Below are 24,912 nucleotides of genomic sequence, written 5' to 3'. Positions count from 1 at the left end.
AAACTTCGCATTTCACAGAAGACAATTAATATTTAACATATTATATAGGTATTTTAATTAAGTTCTAGACACGTGACCAATATTTTTAATAAAATAAGTATATATTCGTCGCCATCGTTTCTGCCTATTGACACCGACTACAAGGCATATACCTCCTCCAAAGATATCTATGGCGGGATATACCATAATCGCCACACTTGGCAGGCGGGTTGGCGATTGTGTGGTAGTACGCAGATAACGCTGCTGCTCATCCTTTTATAACTTTCTTATGAGCAGTGACAATTGTATATAATTAATGCACAAATTGTGAATTATATAAGATTGTATCACGGGAATAAAACTCGCGACCCATGATCGCATGTCCCTCAACCGCTAGGTTACCAATGCTCAATAAGTATATATTATATATAATATATGTATAAATAAAATAGTATACCTGTCCATCCTTCGCGACAAACGCATGTGTAGCCGTTGGTTTTGGTGATGCAAGTGGCGTTATTCCTGCAAGGGTTCAAAGAGCACTCGTCCACTTCTGAAAAGGTACGAAGTTCTGGTATTGATAACGAAATCGTTAATTAAAATAACACTAAAAAAATTCTAAATTGTATTAACTACAATAAGCCAGAAACATATTGTACATCAAAAGAGATTTGATTTCAAAATTTATTTAATAAGGTAATCTGTTCAACTGTGGACATATTAACACAATACATACATTATAAAAATAACCACGTAATATTTATAATGCATGTTTTGTATTTATTGTATTAATTGTAATATTTGCATTGTATTTAGTTAAAATTTTGGTTCAGAATAAGTATATTAATTCATGCGTGTTTTAAATAGATCGATTTATGAATTTACCAGTGCAGTACAACAGTGTATTACTTATGCGTGTACTCATGAGAAGATTAATACTTACGATCTCTAGCTACTCGTTGTGTGCAGTTCTTCCCAGTCCAACCCGGAGCACAATGGCAGTAGTAATCGCTTTGTGCGGTGTAGCAAGGCGCACCATTTGCACAAGGCGCCCCAGCGCAGTGGTCACGGTCATCCTACGAAGACATAGTACCAGTATAACATACAGTATAACAACGATATATCCAGTTGATTCATCGGCTAGCTCAAAGTTACTCAACGAGCCATGGTCCATTAGAATTTCAAATCGAAATAATCTTTTATAAGATCATGGTTTTTGTGGTCGTAGTCCCGTAGTAGAATCAATATATAAGCTACTTTTCAGTTAGTTAAAGCGTCATAAAGCTAAGTTGATGGTAAATAAGTTATCTTAAGTTAGCCAATAGTCTATAGAACAAAGAACGATAATAGAACAGTAAGACAACGCTGTACCAAATGGAAAAGCTAAGCTAGGTTTTTTCAACGAAATTAAAATAAGTAGATTTATAGGCACATGCAGATATACATAACCCAGAGAATTGGCAAGTTGAAATATCAGTGGTCAGATCACATTGCGTGAAAAACCTAGTGCCTTTGTGGCAATGGTTTTATGATAAAGACCACGGACCTTCAAGGTGTAAAATATTCACCCATTGGAAAACGCGGGATGCAGGTTGATTCCAGCAGGTCTTATCGGAACATCCAGGAAGGTGATGATGATGTAATCTTATTGAAAGAACTATGATGTGATCCCACATTGCACAATAATATGTTATGTAAATAATATAGCATGGCATATATCAGAAACAAAATTAACATATATGATTATATTTACAAATTATCAAAGTATCGTGATTAGGTTATTTAGACAAATCTATCTCAGATGAAATGATATGCTACGAAATATCATCACAATATATGTACGACTTTTTGTAATTGCACTCTGTGTTTGGCACTAATGGGTGTAACATAACTCCTAAAGATGCCCCGTGGAGGGGTGGAATACGTTTTGAGTCATTTAACGGTGGTAGTTGTCTAATTCGCATTGTTTGCCGCATGCCGTTGCACGACTACGACTGCATGTGCGGAAGTGGCTAAATATTGGTCCTTTTCTTACTTAGGATGGACTTCCGCAAAATAACGCCTGATTCCATTAAATAAAGAATTTTTAAATGATAATATAAGTCAATTGATTTTTATAAAGTGTCCCCGAAAAAAACACCGAATGTCTGACCGTGCTGTTTATGTTAGACTACGAAAACTGTAAGATGATGCATGATTTAAGTTCTATTTTTAAATATGTATTCTATGGTTTTGCTATAGATGGCAAGAAACATAGCTTAAGCTTCCTTTTAAAAAGCTTTATTTTAGTGAAACGGTAAGACTGTTGCATGAATGTGTGATGCTCGAAATGAAAAATAAGTATGTATTAATTAATGTAGATGAAAGAAGTTAATATTAGGGGGACCGGAAAGTCAACATTACAGAAATATCGATTGATTTTTACCGTTCCAGCTTTGAAAATTTGTAAACATAAAAGTTGTCGATAACGAAAGTGAATATATTGTTGATAAGAAATAAACTCTTGTTAAAAATGCTGTCGTGTGAATTTAACTTAACAAAGCGACATTAATTTCCGGTCCTCCAATATATGTGAGACTTCACAAATGTTAACACACTGTAAACATGTGACAGTATAAGTGAAAAGATAACATTTCTTATAACAAAAAAACAGCTTACATTTAAAACTCACCGGGCAGTAGCGTCCAAGACAGGAAGACAGCTAGAAGCATAATTTTATTAGTGTGTTAGTGCTGTTTAAAATTAGTATAGTTTAAGTTATTATAAAGAAGTCAGAAATAATGATTATTGAAAAAGAAGCATGAAGAACGAGACGATAAACAGAGAAATAAACATAGTTTTACCTCACAGTCAGTCCCGGAGAATCCTACTGGACATATGCAACGATATGCGTCGAGTAGATCAACGCATTCGCCGCCATTTCGGCATGGTCGTGATAAGCAGTCGTCGATGTCTCTAGCGCATGTTCGACCTGCATATCCAGCTGCGCAAGCGCAGTGAAAATCATCCACTAAGTCAATACAAGTGGCACCGTTCATACACTGGTTGTTACAGTCGTCGACATTGGCCTCGCAGTCCCTCCCAGTCCATCCAGCTAGGCATGTACATGAGTAACTGCCTGCTGTATTGTTACATGCGGCTGCGTTTACGCAAGGTCCAAGGTTGCCTTCTGCGCTGTTGCTCTCACCACCCTCCGCGCATTCGTCGACATCTAAATGAAATAAAAAATGTTATTGTTATATTTTATCAAGTGCCACTACAATCGACAAAACTTTATATATAATGACTAACTAACACATATAAATCCAAGAATAAGGATTTGAATCAATCAATTCAAAATCAGAACGTATATCAAACCTCTTGGCTTTATTTCAAGAGGATTTTCTTAATTCATTCAAAATATATGGATTGAAGCAGGAATATATATTATGCACTTTTGAATCGTAAAATGTTTTAAATTTATAAGCAGAAAGCTACTACTGCTTCCCAACATAAGTCTGATGAGAAGAACCAACTAGAAACTCAACAGTTGCTCTTTTAAACGAAATTTAACTATTTTTCGTATGTACCAATATTTTTAATCAACAAAAACCTCTTGAATGCTCTTGAATAAGATTTATTTAATAATATACTTTATTTGTAAACGTACACCAGACGCAGATAAATTAAAACATTACAATAAAAGATTCCAACAAAACGAAAACAAATGTGTTACGAAACAAAACAAAAATATCAGATATATGGATAGACAATATTGGTTTTGATCAAATTTTACTCTGCAATAGTTACGCTTAATACTTTTTGGTATTTTATTCTTTTAATTTTAAAAATGGAACGTCTGTTATACTAATTATTCATTGTACTAAATATGCGTAAAATGTAATACACTTATTGCCAAATTGTTGTGCAATCAACTTATTAAAGTTAAATGTGTGTTTACATTATAAGCATTTCCGCAATTTTAGAAAAAAAAAGAGAAAAAAAAATACCAAAAAGTATAATGCAGGTCATATAAATAAATCAGAGTAAATGTATGAATATACTATGGATACTTTACAAATAGACAGCGTCGGATAAAAAAGCAAAAACCTGCGTGGAGCAAGCCAAACTGAGGGCTACAGATATAAAAAAAATTAAGATGTTTTTATTAAAATTGATAATTTCTCATAAGGCATCAACTATTTTAATATTGTCGAATTTAAATTCATTTTGTCAATTTTTTTTAAAACGTTTATTTTTTTTGTGTAACATTGAGATTTCGCCTTTTTTTAACATATTGCTAGAATGGGCGCTGAATTTTGTTTTTCCTGGGGCGTTAAAAACCCTAGAACCAGCCCTGCAATGATCAAATGGCCCGATCCATGTGTCCAAACTATGAAACGATAACAACGGAAATAAATAAACTCGCCTTCACCGCAAGTTGTTCCAGTCCATCCTGAGCTGCATTCACACGAGAACCCGTTGAGTCGATCACGACAGAGTGCGTTGTTTCTGCAGGGTGAGCTAGCGCAGTCGTCCACATCTGCGTCGCACAGGGATCCCGTCCAGCCCGGCTCACAATCACAGATGAATCCAGGTGTGGTCGACGCTAATGAGCAGATGCCATGTGCACAGGGCTGTGGCGCGCATGGGTTGTCCACGCGCTCGCAGTCCACTCCAGAGAAGCCTTCAGCACAGGTGCACAGGTATTGGTCCGGGGCTGTATTCTCGCAGGTGCCGCCATGTTGACAAGGCTCATGGGTACCACAGTAGTTGAGATCTGTTCATGACAAATCAAAATTATCATCATTTTACGTGACATAGGCCTCCCTTATAATTATCCAACAATATAGGTTGTAAGCGGCCTGCATTGCAAGTATTTATTATATTGTCGATTTAAGAAACATCAGAACATTGAACTGACTGAAAATATAGAATATCATTCATACGATATAAGTAGTTAGAAGATCCTTAAACACAAAACAAATCCGACATAGCATTACATAAAACTTGAACAACATTTGTTAATCCAAAAATTATGAACTGTATAAACACTCCAAAAATTAATTCGATGGACTTCAAAGAAGTAAATATAAACAAACTATTGACTGTTTGTTAAGATCTGTAATTTATTTAGGCTGTATTTTCATGGTCCCTGCTATCGGTGACCACTCGTATCTCTTTTTTTCTAGACAGTCTATTTTTTTTTCTTTATTTTTTTTTCACATTATGTTTATATTTTTATGCTCTTCTATCATTCATCATAAAGTCTATTTTTCCTCTTCTTTCATTCTCCAGTTTCATATCATTCTTTTTCATACAATTACCGTTCATTCATCGCCTCGTTCCTCAATATCCAAAGTTTATGGTCACCACATTTCTTTACTTGCACTTATTTACTATTTTACATTATACTAATTTGCTTATTTTAAAATTTTATCATAGAATATTGTTAGTTTTTACTTTCTTATTTTAGACTCTTTTGTATATGTAGATGAGAACATATACATTGTGTGCAGAACATACGACGAAGGTCGTACTGCAGAGAGACTTGGTTTTTCACTTCGAGCCTCATTGCTAAGCCTTCAGTCACTTAACGAGTCACGAATAAGGTTGTACTCTGGATATATTTACGAAATCAATATATCTTAGCAGTATTGGTTTTAGCTGGAAATCGCGTGAATCTTGTAAAGAATTAACGGAGAATTTTGTAGAAATTTATCCGATATTTTCCGTGTAACAGTTTATGTTCAGTTTGCTAAATGAAAAATAAATGATGATAAATAAACAAAACATGCACAGTGCATTAGAAATTGTAGAACTACGGGTCTGTTGATTAGAATAAGTAAACAAAAGTTTGAATAAACGTATCAAACGGGGTAATATGTGTATTACCTTGGTCACAAAGTATTCCTCCCCAGTTAGTATCGCATGTACAGTCCCATGACGATCCGTTGCAGTAGCCGTGTTTGCATCCGGGGTAAGGTTGGCATTGGGAACACAAATCACCACGCCATCCCGGCCGGCAACTGTTCAAAATAAACGAACGTAAAAGTCAAGTCACAAATAAATATGACGAGTTAAAAGTGCTAAAATTTGAAATAAAATGCCGGTTTAATGCTAAAAAAAGCAATACAAAAACATATGTCTTAAAATGGTACAACAGGCATAATAACAATTAAAAAGTCTGATACAATTTCATATTGAAAGGTGCGTACAACATTAACAGGTAATATGATATATAAAACAGAATAAGCTATAAAAATAGGTTACGATATAATAATTATAAACCACTGGTGGCCAAACTGCGGCTCGGAAGCCATATGCGGCTGTTTGATATTTGTGGCTTTTTATACATTTTCTTTTTATACAATTTAAATATTTTATTTTTTCTTCTAAATAAATAAATTAAACACCGATCAATATATACTAACCAGTACCTAAATAATTATTGAGAAACTGAAGAATTTAATTTTGATATATATATATTTTGTACTTTTTAATATATGTTATAGAAGTTAATATATTTTCAAAAAAATAATTTCTGATAAAATTTATATCTTATTGCATATATTTTAATTTAGTGTACTCTTTATTGGGGCACGCGAAAAATAAAAAAATATGAAAAATGGTTCAGAATATAAAAGAGCGTGGCCACACCTAATATTTACCATAAATTATGTCGGCACGACGACTCTACGTTATGTATATTCTATAATAGAATTTAGATCGATATTGATAAAGGTTGATGTAAAAGTTTTTTAGGAAAAGGATAGAAAGATTTATTTACGGATATCAGTTTGTATAGTTGTATCGGATTCCAAATTCCAAATACGAATTTAAAATTTCACTATAACACAAATAGATACAAAAATAATCCTAGTTTGGATATTAATTATTTGTTTTATTTTAATAACTTTTAATAAATTTTCGTATGACTGAACTTAATGCTGAAGGCCGTTAACCGTTTGGGCGGTGCAGAGATTAAGTGATAAGGTAGGTGAAACTTCTTTTCATTATATCATAAAATCCTAGAAATAGAATATAAAAGAAAAATCGAATTGAGAGGGAAGAGAATCACATAAAAACACATGTGTATGCTAATGGCTACTATATAATATTATTATACATTAATATACCATAATATTTATGTATAAATACTATTAATATACTGCTATATATAAATAGTATGTGTAGATTTTACTAGCAAGCTAGGATGAATGTCGTAAATTGTTAATACAGTCACAGAATAATTAGATGCTTATGTAACTTTTATTTATTAAAGTAGCTCATCAAATTAAAAAAAAAAACATCTTCAGCAAAATTTGTACATGAAATTTTTGAAACTTTTGTGTAATATATTAGGGAAACCGAAAAAAATTAATGTCATTTTCTCAAGTTAAATTCACACGACTAGATTTTTAACAAGTTTTTATTTCTAATCAACGATATATTCACCTTCGTTATCAACAACCTTTTGCCGTTTAGTATACATATTTTCAATGCCAGAGCGGTAAAAATCAATAGATTTTTCTGTTAATTATGTCGACAGAAACAATATTACTTTCCGGTCTCTCTAAAATTTAGTCAAAAAACTTAATTGTTTTTATGTGATGAGACAATTAGTGAATCTTATTTATGTATCTAAGGTAAACTAGTTTAGACATTCCACTAAATTGAAATCAAAATATAAATCATCTTTCCAATACAGTTTAAGCGGTAATAAATCCATCAGTACTTAGTTGGAGAGTATCGTGTAGAATAAACCTTGTAATCGATTAGGTAAACATTGGTATAACACTCACTCGCAATCACCAGGTCGATCACACCTCCCGTGTGTTGGATGACATCCCTCCTTGCAGACAGCTGTAGACAATATTTAAACAGATATTAAGATATGCAAATGTAAAAACACAGGGCATGTGAGATGTCTCAAAAGAAAGTTTATGTTACCAGGTAGTACACACCTGGTAAGTTTTCATTTTTTTTATGAAATCAAGCGATCAATTTAAAGTTTAAAGTAAAAACAAAATAATCTAAGTACCATCACTTTCTTTTGAACCTCTTTTCAGATAATTTGAGAATACCTTTCCGGATAAAGTTTTCTTTTTGTAGAACGAAGTAATCAGAGACAAAACTTTTTAAAAACACTTCTTAGACGTATGTTATAGAAGCTATCTGATGATCCCCTAACCCTATTTTTGGAGGAAAATATGTGTGTAGGGCTGGTAGGAAACGCAGCAACCTGGCTGCACTGTGTTGGGAGTCCAACTTGGCTCCGCTTATCACTTAAACCTTAACATTACCTCCTGTATTTTAACGGCTACATATCACGGTAGAGTTTGTGTTATTTATAAAATAATTCTATTAGTATATACGTTTATTTAGATCGGTGATTCTCAAAGTGGACTATATCGACCCCTAGGGGTCTATGATAACTTGCAAGGGGTCTACGTCAGCTCAAAAAAATTTGTAAGTCCATGAAATAAAAATGAGGGTCCACGATAGGGACCACATACACTGATAGTACCTATTTACTTACATCGTACTATCTTATAATATCAAAACGTATATTTTACATAACAGATACAAAATTTTATTTTGAGTAGTTTTAATTTAAATTCAATTAACCAATGTATAAATTAACATGCGTTTTTACTTAAAGTTTTTAACACTAAACTTCACTACAGTTAAAAATTTACAGGAAATCAATATCACGTAAGTAGGGGGTCTACCCAACACGGAAAAACATGGCAAGGGCGAACACAAGGAAGAACAAAAGTTTGGAGAACTCTGATTTAGATCGACGTCATGTCTATTTAAATTAAAGAAAATTGAAACTTACGTTTCTCGCAATTATCGCCTTGCCAGCCGGGTAGGCATCTTTTATCGCCTTCAGAAGAACAGGAGTAATGACCAAACTTGTCATCTCTCGGACGACAGAAGGTAGTACAAGTTGTGTTGTAGTAATTAGGCTGGCAGGTCACACGCACGCGGTAGGCTACTGCGGCAGCTGCACCTGCATGACGTAGTGCGTGCCATTCTTCTCCAGGCTCCACTATCCCTGACCACCACGCTTCTTCTATAAGTCCTGTTTCTTCTTAATATAAGATATTTAAATATATTAATTCTAGAAGTATTTGTCACCATTTCATTTCCTTAAAGTTAATTAAGATGGGAATATAATTAACTTTTGTTAAATTTATTTTTACAGCGAAGAAAACTAAATCAACTCCAAAACGACATTTTCATCATATCAGTCTATTGAAACCCACTGCAAGGCACAAGTCTTCCCCAAAGATCGCCCGGATCTTGCGCTGCTAGCATCCAGAAACTTCCCACGACATTGTCTAAGTCATTCTCGAATAGTAAAAAAATCATTAATATAATAGTTTGTTTCTTAATTCGCAACTTTATATATTTTTGCTTAAAAATTTCTCTGGATATATTCGCTGATATACAGCATATATTTCATAAATACCTGATCTATCTTAATTATTTTTTTTATTGTATTTGTAATATGTCCAATTAAATGAACATTCCTAATATAATAAATACGATAAAAAAATTCGTCAAACTCTGTTCTATCAGGATCTATGCTAAATGACGGAAAATGTTTATTACATATCAACATAATGTTTTTATGTTAGCATATTGCTATATGTTAAAAGGCATATAACTTACCCGGATCCGTATAATTGAAGTCATCGTATGCTTGCAGTATCAAAGTGAAAGATCGCTGAAAAGAAAATATACAATATTACATATTGTAGGTATGTAAACACAGTTTAAGTTCAAGCGTTTGATCATTCATTAAAATTATAAAGAACCTAACATAAAGTTTTTTTTTTAATTTATTAATAGCATTATTTTAGCCGTAGAGCATCCATAGCTCGACAGAGGCCTCAAGTGGTTTTGTCGAGTAATTTACTACCTAACAATTAAAACTGCATTTCTTAATTAAGTTAAATAAATAAAATATTTTTTATAATATTGACTAAATAAAAAAACATTCTCAGAAATCTTTAAAAATTAAATATTTATTTGTAATTTTGAAAAAGATTCTAAAATTGAAGATAGTAAATGAAAAAGTACATACCGTCCATCTAAATGAGAAAGGCAAAGACAGGGTGTACAGAGGATCGGCGAGGGTGAAGGAATCCGTGCCAAGGACCGGGGAGGCAGCTCTGCCGAAGGAGCAGGCGCCGGGCGCAGCCGCCGACTGATACTCCTTGAGGCATAGGGCGAAGCGCGTGCGACAGGCGCGTGCACAGCCTGCGGCGCCCGGCGCTCCGCCCCCACAGCACCCGCCAGACGCCAGCTGTAGCCGGTAGTTAGAGAACTCGAGGATCTGCAGCTCGAACACGCCCGCCCCCGCCGCGCACTGTTCACAAATGAACAACCTCCATTACTACGTCAATATTATTATCATTTCTATCTCAGGACATCCGCGAATAGACCTCCCAAATACATTTCAAAAAACAACGGTTATAAATGCAAGTCATTCAGTGACTCTCAGTACACAAGCTTAATCAGTTCAATCTTAGAAAGTCTACTAATATGTCTACCAGATTTGCAGGAAGACCGATGTTTTATGGCCCCCGTTATGGGGCACCTTTCGTTCACCCTATCTTGAGAGTGACAGGGATTTTTGCAATTTATTTTTAATTTTATTTTAATTTCTTACTCTCCATTTTTCTGTTAAAATTTCAGTTATACATTCCGCTATTTTCAAAATTTTGAAAAAGATCGTTTTGGAGCGGCCTTCATCCACTATCTTCCAGCTTGTGGGTTGTGATATCCCACGCTGCACTAGCCTGTCTTCCCTACTACAAAATATAAAGGCTCCAGCGGTAATCTATTACCCTCTGTAGCTTGCCCACTGCTTTTTTTTGTTTCGGTGAGGGAAATCTTTTGGTGTTCAAGATGCCCTGCTTCTGGGGGGAGGATCGCCCTATGGGGGAGGGGGGGACCGCGGTATCTCCAGGTCAGGGATCGCCACGCGGTCTTCCCTCGCGCCGTGCTAATTTCCGATAGCCTATCCCGGGGTATGCGTGTATATGTATGCCCACTGCTACTTCAACTTGTAAATCTGTTGGATTATGTTACTATAGATCGTCTACGGATCTCCTCAGTCTTGATTCGTCCCGAGTTTCGCGATGGTGAAGAATAATGAATATTTGTTAAAATTCAATTTTTTTTTAATATTTTGTGTAAATTAACATATCGTCGTCAAGGCACGACAAAGTCAGATCTCCATAACAATCGAGAAAATAATGGAAAAATTAGCGAGAAAATAATAAGTAATAAAGTTTATTTCATTTAATATATTAAAATACTTAAACCTATCCTTTCGCAAAACCATAAAGAAGTACTCCAGAATATAATTTGTTTATTTATTATCATCTATTGAACTACGACAAACCAATAAATTTTGACAATGAACTCTGTCTGGAAAGCTATATTAATACTAGAGTAAAGCGGGTTTGATTTTTTTTTTTTAATTTAACTGAACATAATACAGAAGTCAGAGAAATTTGTATCCAAGCATTATTTTCACTTAGATATATTTTTACTACTATATAATTTTCAGCAGTTTTTCTTTAATAAATTTAAAAAAACAAATAATTATAAATCTTCACAAAAGTTACTAATTTCGTATATTCCGAAAAGATGTAACATCCTTAAATCTAATGATTTTCTTATAAACTTCATTATTTTTCTTACATTTATTTTTTTATTGCCACAAATTCAAATGTTTAAAAAGTTATATTAAGAACAAGAAACTATCAAAGATTTGTACAATATCATATTTTACATACAAAATTATTAAATACATATCGATTGATATATTAAAATAACATCTCCATTACAATGCATATATTTGCATTGTAATTGACTCTTGTTTTATTATAAACATATCTATTATATCGACGCAATATTTGTTATTAAATATAAACAATGAAATCGAAGATTTATTTGTTAATCACTATAGGTTTTAGCTAGATCGATTTCTCTATAATAGCGTGTGAAATCTAACTTTTAGCACACGCTATTAAATTACGTTCGTGACAGTGCAGTTTTTTAAATTTAGAATTAAAAAATTAATAAAAATTCGAAAATAGAACTCGTATGTATTATTTTCACGTCTTTGTCGTTTCATTCTATAGATGTCCAATACGAGGCTTAAGCCATGCCCAAAAATATCTATGTGGGGATATACTATATTGCCACTCTAGGCAGTCTAGTTTTGTATTATGGTTCGCAATGGAAGCTGGATCCAAATTCCTGGTATCGAACCCGCGAACTACTATCGTTAGTTTCAGTCCTCACAGGCTGCTAATGCTTTTTTTCAGGTATTTCAATTTTAATCATTAAAAATTATGTTTCGTGTCCTAATGATTTCACAAGAAAACTTTCAGTGTGCGATTCTTAAAGAATTTCTTTGTTTCTGTTAAGAATCAATTTACTATAGACTTCGATTAGCTTTTGGTAATGATATATATATATATATATATATTTACTTAACGAGTTTAAACGTAATACTTCTAAACCGTTTCAGATTGACAAGAGAGTTACTAACCAGAAAATATACGAAAATGGTCATTACTACGAATCTTGAATATCGTCATTTTAACAAGCTTTTAGTGCTTTTTGATTATGTTAAATATGTACATATCTAATAATTTTAATAAACAGTTTACTGTAAATTAGTAATAAAATGAATTTGATGTCTCATCTTCTAATCTTAATGTATCAATTAAGATAATATTAAAACTCGATTCAAGTTTTTAAGTTATTTTATCTTTTAATTCGGTATTATTCAAATTTAAAATAGACGTAAATGTTGACATGAATGTAATAATATAAGTAATAATGCAGGCAAAATAATTTTAATAAAAGCAATCTAGATAGATTGACTGCTATATCTAATAGCAGATTACGATATGGAGATTTTACGAGATTGGTAATTAACATCGCATAAAGAGGCTCCAGGAGACTTCCGAGCTCCATAGAGTGATTAGACTCTAGGGTCCCCTCGAAGGGACCCTGGCTTTGGCTGTCATCATCATTCGGTTAATGGATAGGTCACTGCAAGACCCTCAAACAAAGCGACAATGACCGCTTTTGCAGAGCCCACAACCAGCTTGGAATGTCACTCGCCGAAAATATATTTTTAGCATTCCGACTTAAGGAAGACCAAGGCGGCTAAACTTCGACTTAGCTGATGTAATTACCTGGCTAACATTACCAACAATTCGGTACACATTAGCTCTAGGAAAAGTGGAGAAAGAAACCCATCATCATATCTCAAGATAAATTCAGGTATAGCTTCTTTGTAATACTGATATTTACAGTTCAATCCTATCATAGGACAGTGTCTATATTTACATTATGATTATTCAAATACTTTAATCAATATCCACACACATCTTTGGTTCTTCTCTTTGTTTTTCATTCTTTCCTCTAATTTCCTTCACAACACCTTTCATTCCTTTACATACTTTCCTTTCATACATCGCCTTCCGTCCAGAGATTTACAATTTTTACGTCTATTGTTTTTATCATTTGTTTAACAATTTATTTATTAATAATTCCTTGTAGTTAAATAAGGCTCTGAAACATCAATTTAAATAAAATTATACTCGTTATAGGTGTACAAATTGTCACACTGTTTAGTCATATGAAAGTAAGGATGTGTTTATATCTATCTATATAGGTAGTCCTTGTGGGGAGTTATTTGAAGTGTTTCTGGACTGATTTTTATTTACATTATAATTAGATATATCCTGGCAATGTTTTTTCTATGATTTGGTTACATAAGAAATCTTATTAACTAAAATTTTGGAACGGCATTGTTAACCAAATCTACGACGAAACGTTTTAATACTATCATTTTCTTCGGTCTCCTTAGGGCATTAGTAAAAAAGAATACAATTTTTGACATAGTTATTTTAATCAGATCGATTAAAAAACAGGTGAGGATTAGATACGGTTAAATAACTTAAAAATAATTAATTTTCAACAAGGTAACGTCGACAATTTGGAATGAAATATAAAGCATTAAAATATAATTTTTTCAATTTCATTAATTCGATTCCTATTAAAAAATACGAGATGTGATTGGTATAAAAGTTTTAAAGGGATGAATGCATACTCTATTTGCTCTCAATTAATGTATGGTACATACTATCCAAAAATAAACGATTTCAGAAGTAATAAATAACGAAATGATAATATAGGAAGAAAATGCGTTTTTAAAATTCGAAACACTACGTATTTTAATTATTGATTGTTCACTACTTGTCTTTGTAGACTGTACTACTACTGTAATAAAAATATATTACATTTCAGAGTAATCACCATAAGGAGGTTGAATAAATTTTGCTGAAAAAACAACTTTACATTCAACTCTGTAAAGTTTTTACACTTATAAAAAATCATAGTGTATATTTCGTCGGATGTTTATTTAAAAAAAAAGTCCTCGCCGTTTCTTTCTGTCCACAAATTACTTGTTGTACTTAACATAGACTATTACTTACGCCCGCAAACATTTTTAACCAGTCCCAACCTAGCAATGTAATAGGCGGCAAATTCTCTAACACAAAGCCTGAGAAGCTAGTAACGGTGAATGTACAGTCGCGTACAATGTACACCGTGAGCTTTACGGCGCCGTGATAAAGATCGAAATAACGAATTGTACTCGAATGTACTGCGAGGAGAATGGTACGTTCCTCTCGGACTCCGCCTTGTAAACGACACGCCTACAGACCAGCGTAGCACGCCTATATTTCAGTGCCTTTCAAGCGTCCGATGCGGAAGTTACATGAGCAGTGAAGCGAAAATACCACTCGGTGCGGACCATTGCGCGCTCTGCAACGCGGTGTTACCTCGTACTGTTTATCAAAGCGTACATGTATTTTAAAATAATTACTTACGACTAATCAAATGAGTTATAATAGTACAAGTTTATTAGCTACGATATCAGCTATTCATATCTTCTAAGTGTGAAATAAAAAAATTGTCACTAATTTTATTTAGATTTTTCTTCATATACAAGCTTGTATTATGTATATCTGATGTAATATAGGTCATATAATCATATAACATCAAAAAATCTGACTAATGAACACATTCATCAAGTTTCATTCAAAATCATCACACCATCATTAAGTGATCGAGTAGAAATTAATCATCATGTTAGCTGATAGAGATACACTACAAGGCAGAAGCCTCCTTCAAAGACATCTATCGGAAGATATAGCATAATCGCCTAGCTTCACAGGCGGGTTGGCGATTGCAGTGTGGGATTATTGTACGCAGAGGACGATTCTGCCCATACTCTGGAAACTTGTTTACGAGTCGTAGCAGCCCTATATAATTAACACACAAAGTGAGAATTATGTTTGCGAAGCTGTAACAGCAACCTATAAGCGGGAATTGAACCCGCGACCTACGATCGTAAGTCTTAGTACTTTTTTGTAGAAATTTCTAGAAGACTCTGGAACGAATGGAGATGATAAAACTTAACGGAATATTTATAATCAGTATAATAGATATATAGAAAAAATGACTAAAGAAATGAAACTTGAAAGAAAGTTTGAACAGCCTCCAAGATATCATCAGACACAAGGCTGGATCTAGGAGTCAGTTGTACCTTACTCTAGACTCCATTAAATTAGTAATTCTTATAATTATCATATAATAATTATTATTATTTACTCTTTATACACAAAAAAATGTACAATGGCGGACTTAACGGCATAAGCGTTCTCTACCAGTCTACCTTAGGGCAGAGGGGAAATAAACAAGACAGGTGCTTAAACTATAATAAAACAGAACATATATTCTAATGATACAATAACAATACTTACATATATACCTCGTACAAATATTTATGTACATATAACATATACTTCGTGTAGATAAATACGCATATGTTCCCGAAGTTTCCGCTTGAAACTGTAACGGCTTTTTGCCATTCAGACTTCCAAAGGCAGTTTAAAGTTGCAGTGAAGGAGACGATTATTTGAAGAACGCAGAACGCGTGTATGTTAAGCACTTAAGTACTCGAAATGAGGTTTTAAATAATAAGACGCAGTAGGGGTAAATATAAGGAATTGATTAAATAAAACTTGTAAAAAAAAATCCTTTTATGAAAAATTTTGAATAAATTGGTCTACCGTTGTTTAAAAATCAAGAAAGTAGTCACAAAATAAAAATTCGTCTTAGTTTATCCTAGACTATTGTCAGATCAGCGTGTTTGGAACCCTAGTTTTAGGTAAAAGGATGTCAGTATATAGAAGTCGATTTCTAACAAATTCAAATGTCAAATATTGAAGAATTATGGCATTCTTCTCACGGCGTACATATATTGTCAATGCGAATGGTCCTAAGTGTATATACGAATAAATAAATAAATATTGTTATGTATTATACAAAGGAATCATACGTATCACATACTTTCGGTTTTCACCTAGAAGTCATCGTAAAAATTTCGATCGAGAAACACTTGCAAATGTCACTGCCAACGACTCATCGTCTGACTCAGACAACTCGTTATCGATTTCACTGTGAATATTAATCGACAATATATCGAACGAAATCCGTTCGCTAGATGCCGATTTTCCCACGGATCGGGTGATAAAACATTTATTCAGCACTAAAGATTTTATGACGAAACGTACAAGCGATTTTGTTAAAAGAATACACGTAGCGTTGGATATTAAACCGTAAATTGTAACGCCGATGATACATTTTACAATGGTAAGAGTTTTTCATTTATCTGACGGTTGTATCCGAAGTCAGCTGTCGCCTAGTGACCTATACTTTTAAGACTGCCCTTTGTATTGTCTCGCGTCCCTACCTTTTGACAAGGAGCAGATGTGAAATGAATAAACATATAGATAGGGGTCCGAAATATTATCATAAATAAAATAATACTTACAGACAGTATTGTATTTAATAATATGAAACTTATATTCCCTTTGGGCCTTTCAGTTCTACACAAAGACAAAAATCCGGTCACCACGTCCACAGACTTCCAATAAGATAAAAAAGACCTCTTCTGAAAATATAAACAAAGATGACAGTCCGCTATCTGTGAATGTACATCCTACGTTGTAATTTCCGATCCGTGGTATCCATTCCAAAACTTTAAGACCCCAGCTACTATCTTCACACTACGTAGCCTCCCCACTTCGATTTTAACTTACCAATCCGCTTTGTTGGTTACCTTCGTCTGTCTATGGATTCTCTTATACTTAACTCCGAGAAAAATTCCGAGTATAGAGCTCTCCACGGCTAGTTGAACTGCCGAGATTGCCGATAAGATCCGAAGTAAGATACCACGTTTCAGTGCAGTATATCATCAATAATCATACAGGATGATTCATTATAGGTGCAAACGCTTTAAGGGGTGAATGTATAACTAATTTAATATCAATGTTTAGTATATCCTATCCAAAAATCAATAGTTTCAGAAATAATAAATAGCGTAAATATAGTATTAATTACTATGATAAGAAAAAGCATTTTCAAAATTCTTATTTCTCTATATTAAAATTAATTATTGTTTATTATCAGTGTCCGCAAATATTGTACAATCCGAAGTTATTGATCTTAGTTATTTATTTCTAAGTAGCCTCAGATCTTTAAAGCTTTGCTCCTATAATCAGTCACCCTGTATAATATTAATAATTATCAATCGATTTGCATTTATTTTTGTAATAAATTTTGTAACTACACTTAACCGTTTTAATAGTAATTGTCATGCAACACTAGATGGCGCTAGAAGTTAACGGTCACTTGTCTTCGAACATCTTTTGAATTATTCATTTTATTTCAAATCCACGAATGGTCTGATACATTTAAGTTTAATATACGGATCGTATTATGTCCTGACAAATTTAAATTTGGAATCAATATTTTCTATTTTTTATGTTTGTTTTAAAGTTAATAAAATCTATGATTAATTTATGTTTTCAAACATTCGCCGTAAACGCCAAAGAATATATTAAATTTCAATTTCATTATATCATCTATATCATTAAAATGTTAGCTCCTATTTTGTTAACGAAATGTATTAGTAAATATCAATGAGTAAGAAAAGGACTAATATATAGTTACTTCCGCTATATAGCATACCTACATAGCGGAAGCAGCTATATATTAGTCCTTTTCTTACTTAGGATGGACTTTCGCAAAGTAAAGCCGGAATCTATTAGATATTTAAATATCAATGGTATAAAAAATATCAAGTTTCACTTAATATGTTATGTCGTATTTTAAATTAACTAAAGAGAGAAAAAGATAAACAGAAAGGATAAGATTACATCTAGTTATGTATATATGAGAGAGACAATAAAATATGACATATCCACTTTTTTTTTTAAATAAAGTTAGCAAATGACATTTGACAGAGTACCATAAAATATGTCAAATATGTAGTAATCCTGTAGCTAATAGGTTTTATAAAATTTTAATTTTGGAGCAAATCACGATATTTATATGATTAAAAATATTAATAAACGAAATCGGAACAAAACATGATACATTTGGTACGCAGTTTTCTTAAAAACATGATATATGCAAATAGTTTGGATCAAATCAAGATAATTTCGTTAAATCTCATAGGAAGCTAATATATCCATTTTTAACATAAGAATAGTTACACGATTTGAAGTAAAAAAAAAAAAAAACAGTAGGCATCAGCAGTTATCTATTCATTACAGCCAATATTTTTTTAATTGCACAAAGGATAAGTAGTTGCCGGTTTTTGAGTTTTTGTTAAAAAAATTATACAATATAGAATTATTATGTTTCTTTCTGTCACTAGTCATAAGAAGTCGGATCTTAAAGAAAGATGGCTGGAAATATTAAATAAAAAGTGCTCTATAAATAAAAGAGTTGTAAATAAAAAATATATAGATTAAATAATTATTGTATTTTGAACGAAATAAGATAAGTTAAAATAATATATAGCAGCGGCAGTAATAGACTAGCGGTCATACGCCGCGGGGTTCGATTCACGGATTAAAATCATCAAAAAATACTGCACACTTTATGTATTAATTATATAGAATGGCTAATGCTCAAACTATTTTCCAGAGGATGAACAGCAGCGTTCTCTGCAAACAATAATACCACACTGCGATCGACAACCCACCTATCCCGCATTTAGTGTCTATGGGCTGAAATGCCGACGTGAATAAAATATTTACGAGTTCTGTTTTCAAATTTTAATTTTTTAAAGTGGCCAGTTTTATAAACTTTCAATGTCGTCAACTTAAATCTATAGTATTCATTCTTCATTTTACTACTTTTTTAATATTATTACTGGTATCATTAGAAAGAAAAATAAAAATTAAAAAGCGGTCCTATCGTTCGAGTCAATATCAGAGAAACCAGAGAAAGAGAGAATAAAGACAAATAGCGGAGAGCAATAGACTTCTCGCAGTCGATATCTTTATTATATGAGATAGATAAGAATACGATTATTAAATAAAATTTATTTATTCATCACTGGAACTTTTAACAAAGCTTGTTATTGATGATCAACTTATTATTATTTTTTTAATCTATTTCATACTCGACTCTACTCTGATTCGCAAGTTATACTTGTGGAGACGAAGCAGGAAGAAACACCACAAAAACAAATCTTTAACACAGATTTATACAAATACACTATAATATATAGCCTTAATAAAGAAAATAATTAGGCGAAAAGCACAGTATTCTTGTTACTTAGGTACTCGTTCATTAATCGATAAGCATTTTTGGTCAATTTATTTTTATTATCGCTTTGAATTTTGTAAATGGCAGTCCAATAATGTTTTGCGGAATTTTATATAAAAAATCTGATTGAACTGAATCTTTGGTACAGCCAGTTTTTCATGTGAGTAAACACACTGTGGACGTCTCCTATCTTTTGTAAATTTAATATTTACATAAAATATTTTAAACACACATATATTGTTTTATATATACATATATGTGGAGTTGTATAAATATAGGCTTTGTTTAAATATATGAATGAAATCGTGTTTAATTTTAATGAAATAATCAAATAAAAACATTTTATTTTTATAAAACAATTCAACTCAGTATTACAATATTAACAAATGCAAGTAATGACTACTGTATGTTGTTTTAAAAAATCTAGAGTAATTAAATTCGTGTTTTCCCACATATTTTTATATGTATTAATAATAAATACAAAAATAGTTAGTTGAAGGATGACCAGAAAAAACAAAGCATGAAAACAAGATACCAACTTTGATGAAGAGAAAAAAAACTTGATAAATAAAGAATCAATTTTTAAGAAAATACTCGTTTGTATTTTTTTTAAAAGTGTAAGCGATTTAGTAGTGGTATTTTATTGTTACCAGTGACATATTCCACAATGGAACACCTTAAATTAACTATATACATGGTGTTTTGAAAAAGGTTTTTAGTTTTTAATGCATAAATTGATTTAATTCGTCAATATTCACGATAGACGAAAGAACATGTTTTGTTTAAATATCTTTATTATATTTATGAATCTGGACTTTATCTAGAATTGATTGATTGATATCATTTTACCAATAATTAGTTTAGTCGTTTAATGATTTATTTAATATCTCTTTCGAGAGATAACTCCGCATATAACTTAGCCATTTTTAAGACACATTTAATTTTTTTTTCATATTCGGTGACATTTATTCATATTATATTAAACTTGAATTATTTACAGTTACCAGAAGGGCTAAGTTTGAAAGACTATAATCAGATTGTGCTTCTCATTAATCGCTTTTAACTTAAACTTAAACCGGACTGAGACGCACAATATTCTGAGAAGCCTTTACAAACGCAGACGGGTTGTTCAATTTGTATGATCACTTTCAACATTCGGAGGTTCGATAAATTAAAAGAAAAAGAGGTTTATATACGGAAAGTCTCTTAAAAAAGTCGAAACATTTATTTGTTAATTTATCATCTAACATAAGCTAGATATATGTATATGCTTTATCTGTTATTAATTGTACTGTTTGTAATACCTTTTTACGTATATAAAATGTGATAGTTTCATATGAAAAGGCATCGCGGCTGCGGTCTGCGTGTATACCCTATCTAAATTCGAATAACAATGAGCAGTTATTTACATAACGCTCGTCTACACTATCGGAATAATTTCTGTTGCTACAAGCTTTTAGACTGAAGCATGATCAAGGTTTAATACTGTCTATCAATCTCTTCATCTTTGTGGAAAAGTATAGTAAGTGTCAACTGAATACAAAATGTTTTTTTTTGTTTAATTTTAATACGTTCTGCTCCGTGAACTTAATGTTGATGATGCTGTAAAATCCCCTGGGCTAATAGCGCCTACTTCAACAGAAACAACGTGTTAACTTTGTTACAGATGTTAGCTATGTAGAATAGAATGTATATATATCTTATTTTGCATCTTAAATGACTATGTTCCTTGGCTATTTTTAATTCAACCTTAAAATTATTAAATATAGCTAAGAGTATTATTAAACAAGAGCGGAATGTAAATATATAAAGATAGACTATAAATTTAGATCCTAAAATAGAATTATAACAAAAAGTATAAAATTAACAAATCCTGAAATAGTTCAGTGCCATCATAAATTTTAATTTAGGGTATAAATAATTTAAATATGTTATGTCAAATTATAGAAAAAGTCATATAAATTAAAAAGGAAGATTATTTTATTTTGTAATTGAATGAATAACTTTGTTTATCGAACTGTGTACATAATTGTCAAAGACATATACAAAACTCCGAAGTTGTTACTATCAAAAATCTTCGAGAGCAATTTACTTTAAAATAATTAGAGATAGTATCATTTTTATTTCTCCCACAAAGTCATAGTATTTTAAGTTATGAAACAAAGTCGACACAGGTTTTGATATTTTATTAAAAGCTCACGAAGCGGTAAAGATAATAGCTAAGTACTTAAACTCATTTTAAATTACAAGAACGTAACATAATAATCAGTTCAATGTAAATGCAAATATAATTTAGGATTAAACTCACAAACAACATCCTGCTATATAAACTATATTGAAAGACGAATCTATTCGATAAACACATCTAAAATAACGAGGAAGAAAGAAAAATCTAGGCAACATGATAAATGAGATAAGATTTTAAATCCCAGTATAGAAGAATAAAATAAAAAGTTAAATAAATCTAAGAAGGTGGAAAAAAAAACTTTAATATGCAAATGAGACTTAAAAATTAAACATCCCAAAAATATCTTATTAAAATTTGACTCAATGTAGTTTTTAAAAAACGCGTGGTATCCGGACGCACATGAGAAAGAACGTCAGAACATGATCGTTGCAAGACCGAAAAGAAAATATATTTAATTGTATTAAAAAATCAATAAATAAAAAAATACGAAGTCATCTAAATAGTAATAAACTGAACTTTTTTTGAAAAATTTGAACAATTGATAAAACCGTTCAAAATCATTTACATTTGTTATGCAATACAAAAACAGAGGTAATAATATCATCATAGCCAAGGTCTGCCAAGTGCCAGAGAAATCTTGTTAGAGATCTAAGACCTTGAAAGGGAGATGGGACGCAACACCACACGGACCTAACTATGAACGCAATAATAGAAAACAAATAAGTGCACATTTAGCCATGAAAACTAGGAGCAGCCTAAGAACTGTATCCTAACTAGAATTATTAAGAAGTAATTGAAGCCTTAATTGAAGAAAAAATAAACATACAAACTCTATAACTTAGTATATACAGTTAACTAACTAAACTTAATGATGCTTGTAAGACTGAAACCTTTGTAAGGGTTAATAAATAAATAATAACAAAAAGTGAACTTATTGAACTTGAGATATAAATAAAAGACGAGTTACATTATAACAGAGATCCCGGAGATAATCAATAGGAAATTCAAATTCAAAATCAGAATATCAAGTAGGCATTTATTTACACGCGCTTATGAATCGTCGATTATTTTAACATTATAAGTAGTAAGCTACCAAACGCTCGGAATGCTGATCTTCTGAGAACCGTCCAGAAACTGAACAGTTGTTCTTTTTAAAATAAATTTAAAAATGTTTTATGTATACATTATAATATAAATCATGTATTTTCAACAAATCATGTTTCACACATTTCGATTATTTAAAAACTGTGGAAAGCTATAATAAGATATTTTAAATAAAATACTTTTCATATTAGATTTATAACTAATTAAAGAAAGGTCTAAGATATTTTAAGGCCAAACATACTACATATTTTTAAGAACTCAATGTAGCTATTAATAATGCAAAAGATATACTCGATATAATAACGAGGAACGTGAAACTATATCCTGAAATAATCGTATCTGATAATAAATAAATACAATTTAATAATTCTGCAGAAAAATAAGTACTAACTCAAATGCGACATGTAAGTAGGAGAAATGTTATACTAGACTAACATAGAACAATAGACAATCAACACAAGGATGTTAAACTATAAGAGATATCAGTATGTGAGATGAAAGGAATCTAACTATAGATAGGAAATAACACCATATTGATAATATAATCCATCAGATGTTAAATGAATATTTTTAAGAAGGCGAATATATATTCAAAAAGCTTCAAATCTTTTGTATATATTTCTAATCACCCAACATAGTAAAGTCATCACTCTGAAAGGTGATAAATTAATTATTACTTTTTATTGAAATCCGATAGACTGAGAGAATAATAATCATTATTTTATTTTAATATTCCGTAAACTTTATTTGATATTTCCGAAACGGTTGATTTTTGAATAGAGAGTACCATATATTGAATGCAAATAAACTAGTTATTCACTCCTCTAAATCTCAACCACTAACTAAATATCCTGTATATTAAAAGAAAATAAATTATATGCTACATTCTAACATAGATCTACCGGGGTAAACAGTATATCATCATCAGCAATCAGTCAGCCTCAAAGATAGCAATGATCACCAGTCTTATGCTGCTATCATCAAGTAATTAGACTTTGCAGCGAAGCTCTAAGCATGGAGATATTCATTGTTCTCTGACTGACTTTGATCCTTTTTATAAGGTTCATTGTAAATATCATATCACCAGATCCATATGTCATCACCTACGACACAATCTGATCAAACTCCTTAATCTTCAGACTGCAGAATTTTAGACGAGAAGAAAAAAAATAAATAAATAGAGACTTGAATATTATGATTGAATTATTAATACTGTAAGAAGTATAAATGTGGTACAGCAAGATACAACTTACAAAGATTGATGCTACCAATGTAAATGAGGATAGTTAAATGGATGTTTCATGTAGTATATCTATTGGAGCGGGAATTATACTGAACAATGTCCTAGAGTTCAAGTGTCTCGAGTCAAGTCCGTCCAGCCAAGCTGATCCAATAATTATTAAGTTGGTGTGATGTTACTACAAAATGCATCCCACAATTGAGATCTACTCTACTCGATGGTGTTTAGTAAATGGTTAGACGTACACGCAGCATGCAGGCGAGGGCGAGTGCGAGCAGCAGCGGCGCCGGCCGCGGTGGCAGCGCTCGGCGCATCGGGTCAGCGGGGCGCGGGGCGCCGCTGGGCGCGCGCCTCACGCATGCCGCCGGGCGCCGCTCCGCCTGCCCAGCAAGGCGCAATATGTTGACTTCACTGCACGCACTGCACTCACGACACCACTGCGCACGTGCGCTCGCCGCGGGGCCCGGGCTGCGACTGGCGCGCCTCGCCGCCCCGCCCTCAGAGCTTTTGGTCCCCGAACTCTCGCGCACACTTTGTTGCCGCGTACATGAGGGACGGCGGACTTCGTAGCGGAGACGGTAAGTCGACCAAACTCTATTTATCCTAATCATCACTGGCTAGTTCCGCTTGCCAAGCGATATTTTCGTTGTGGTGTTATGTCTCCATCATCATGCCAGCGGATAAA

At 32.5% G+C, this 24,912-nt stretch overlaps 1 protein-coding gene across 2 annotated transcripts in view; it reads right to left on the bottom strand.

Moving 5' to 3' along the window:
- The window catches only part of Ser (Serrate), a 28,488-nt gene extending 3,962 nt beyond the window's left edge, over positions 1-24,526 (bottom strand). The window contains exons 1-10 of one of the 2 annotated variants that reach the window (XM_068762793.1): positions 24,473-24,526; positions 10,058-10,342; positions 9,643-9,697; positions 8,804-9,058; positions 7,764-7,824; positions 5,854-5,987; positions 4,388-4,738; positions 2,823-3,190; positions 923-1,055; positions 437-532 (exon numbers count right to left, since the gene is read on the bottom strand). In XM_068762793.1, coding sequence (XP_068618894.1) covers positions 437-532; positions 923-1,055; positions 2,823-3,190; positions 4,388-4,738; positions 5,854-5,987; positions 7,764-7,824; positions 8,804-9,058; positions 9,643-9,697; positions 10,058-10,342; positions 24,473-24,481 — 1,747 coding nt within the window. In that variant the 5' untranslated portion in view covers positions 24,482-24,526. The remainder of the gene's footprint in view (positions 1-436; positions 533-922; positions 1,056-2,822; positions 3,191-4,387; positions 4,739-5,853; positions 5,988-7,763; positions 7,825-8,803; positions 9,059-9,642; positions 9,698-10,057; positions 10,343-24,472) is intronic. The other variant, XM_068762794.1, reaches the window with a different exon arrangement.
- Positions 24,527-24,912: the final 386 nt, after the last annotated feature.

The sequence above is a fragment of the Battus philenor genome, unplaced genomic scaffold, assembly GCF_028537555.1.
Source record: "Battus philenor isolate CCGP_79_NKW_IND1 unplaced genomic scaffold, ilBatPhil1.0.hap1 SCAF_17, whole genome shotgun sequence".
NCBI classification, from domain to species: domain Eukaryota; kingdom Metazoa; phylum Arthropoda; class Insecta; order Lepidoptera; family Papilionidae; genus Battus; species Battus philenor.
Note: the sequence above shows the minus strand (reverse complement) of the source record. Positions and strands in the feature narration are given on the sequence as shown.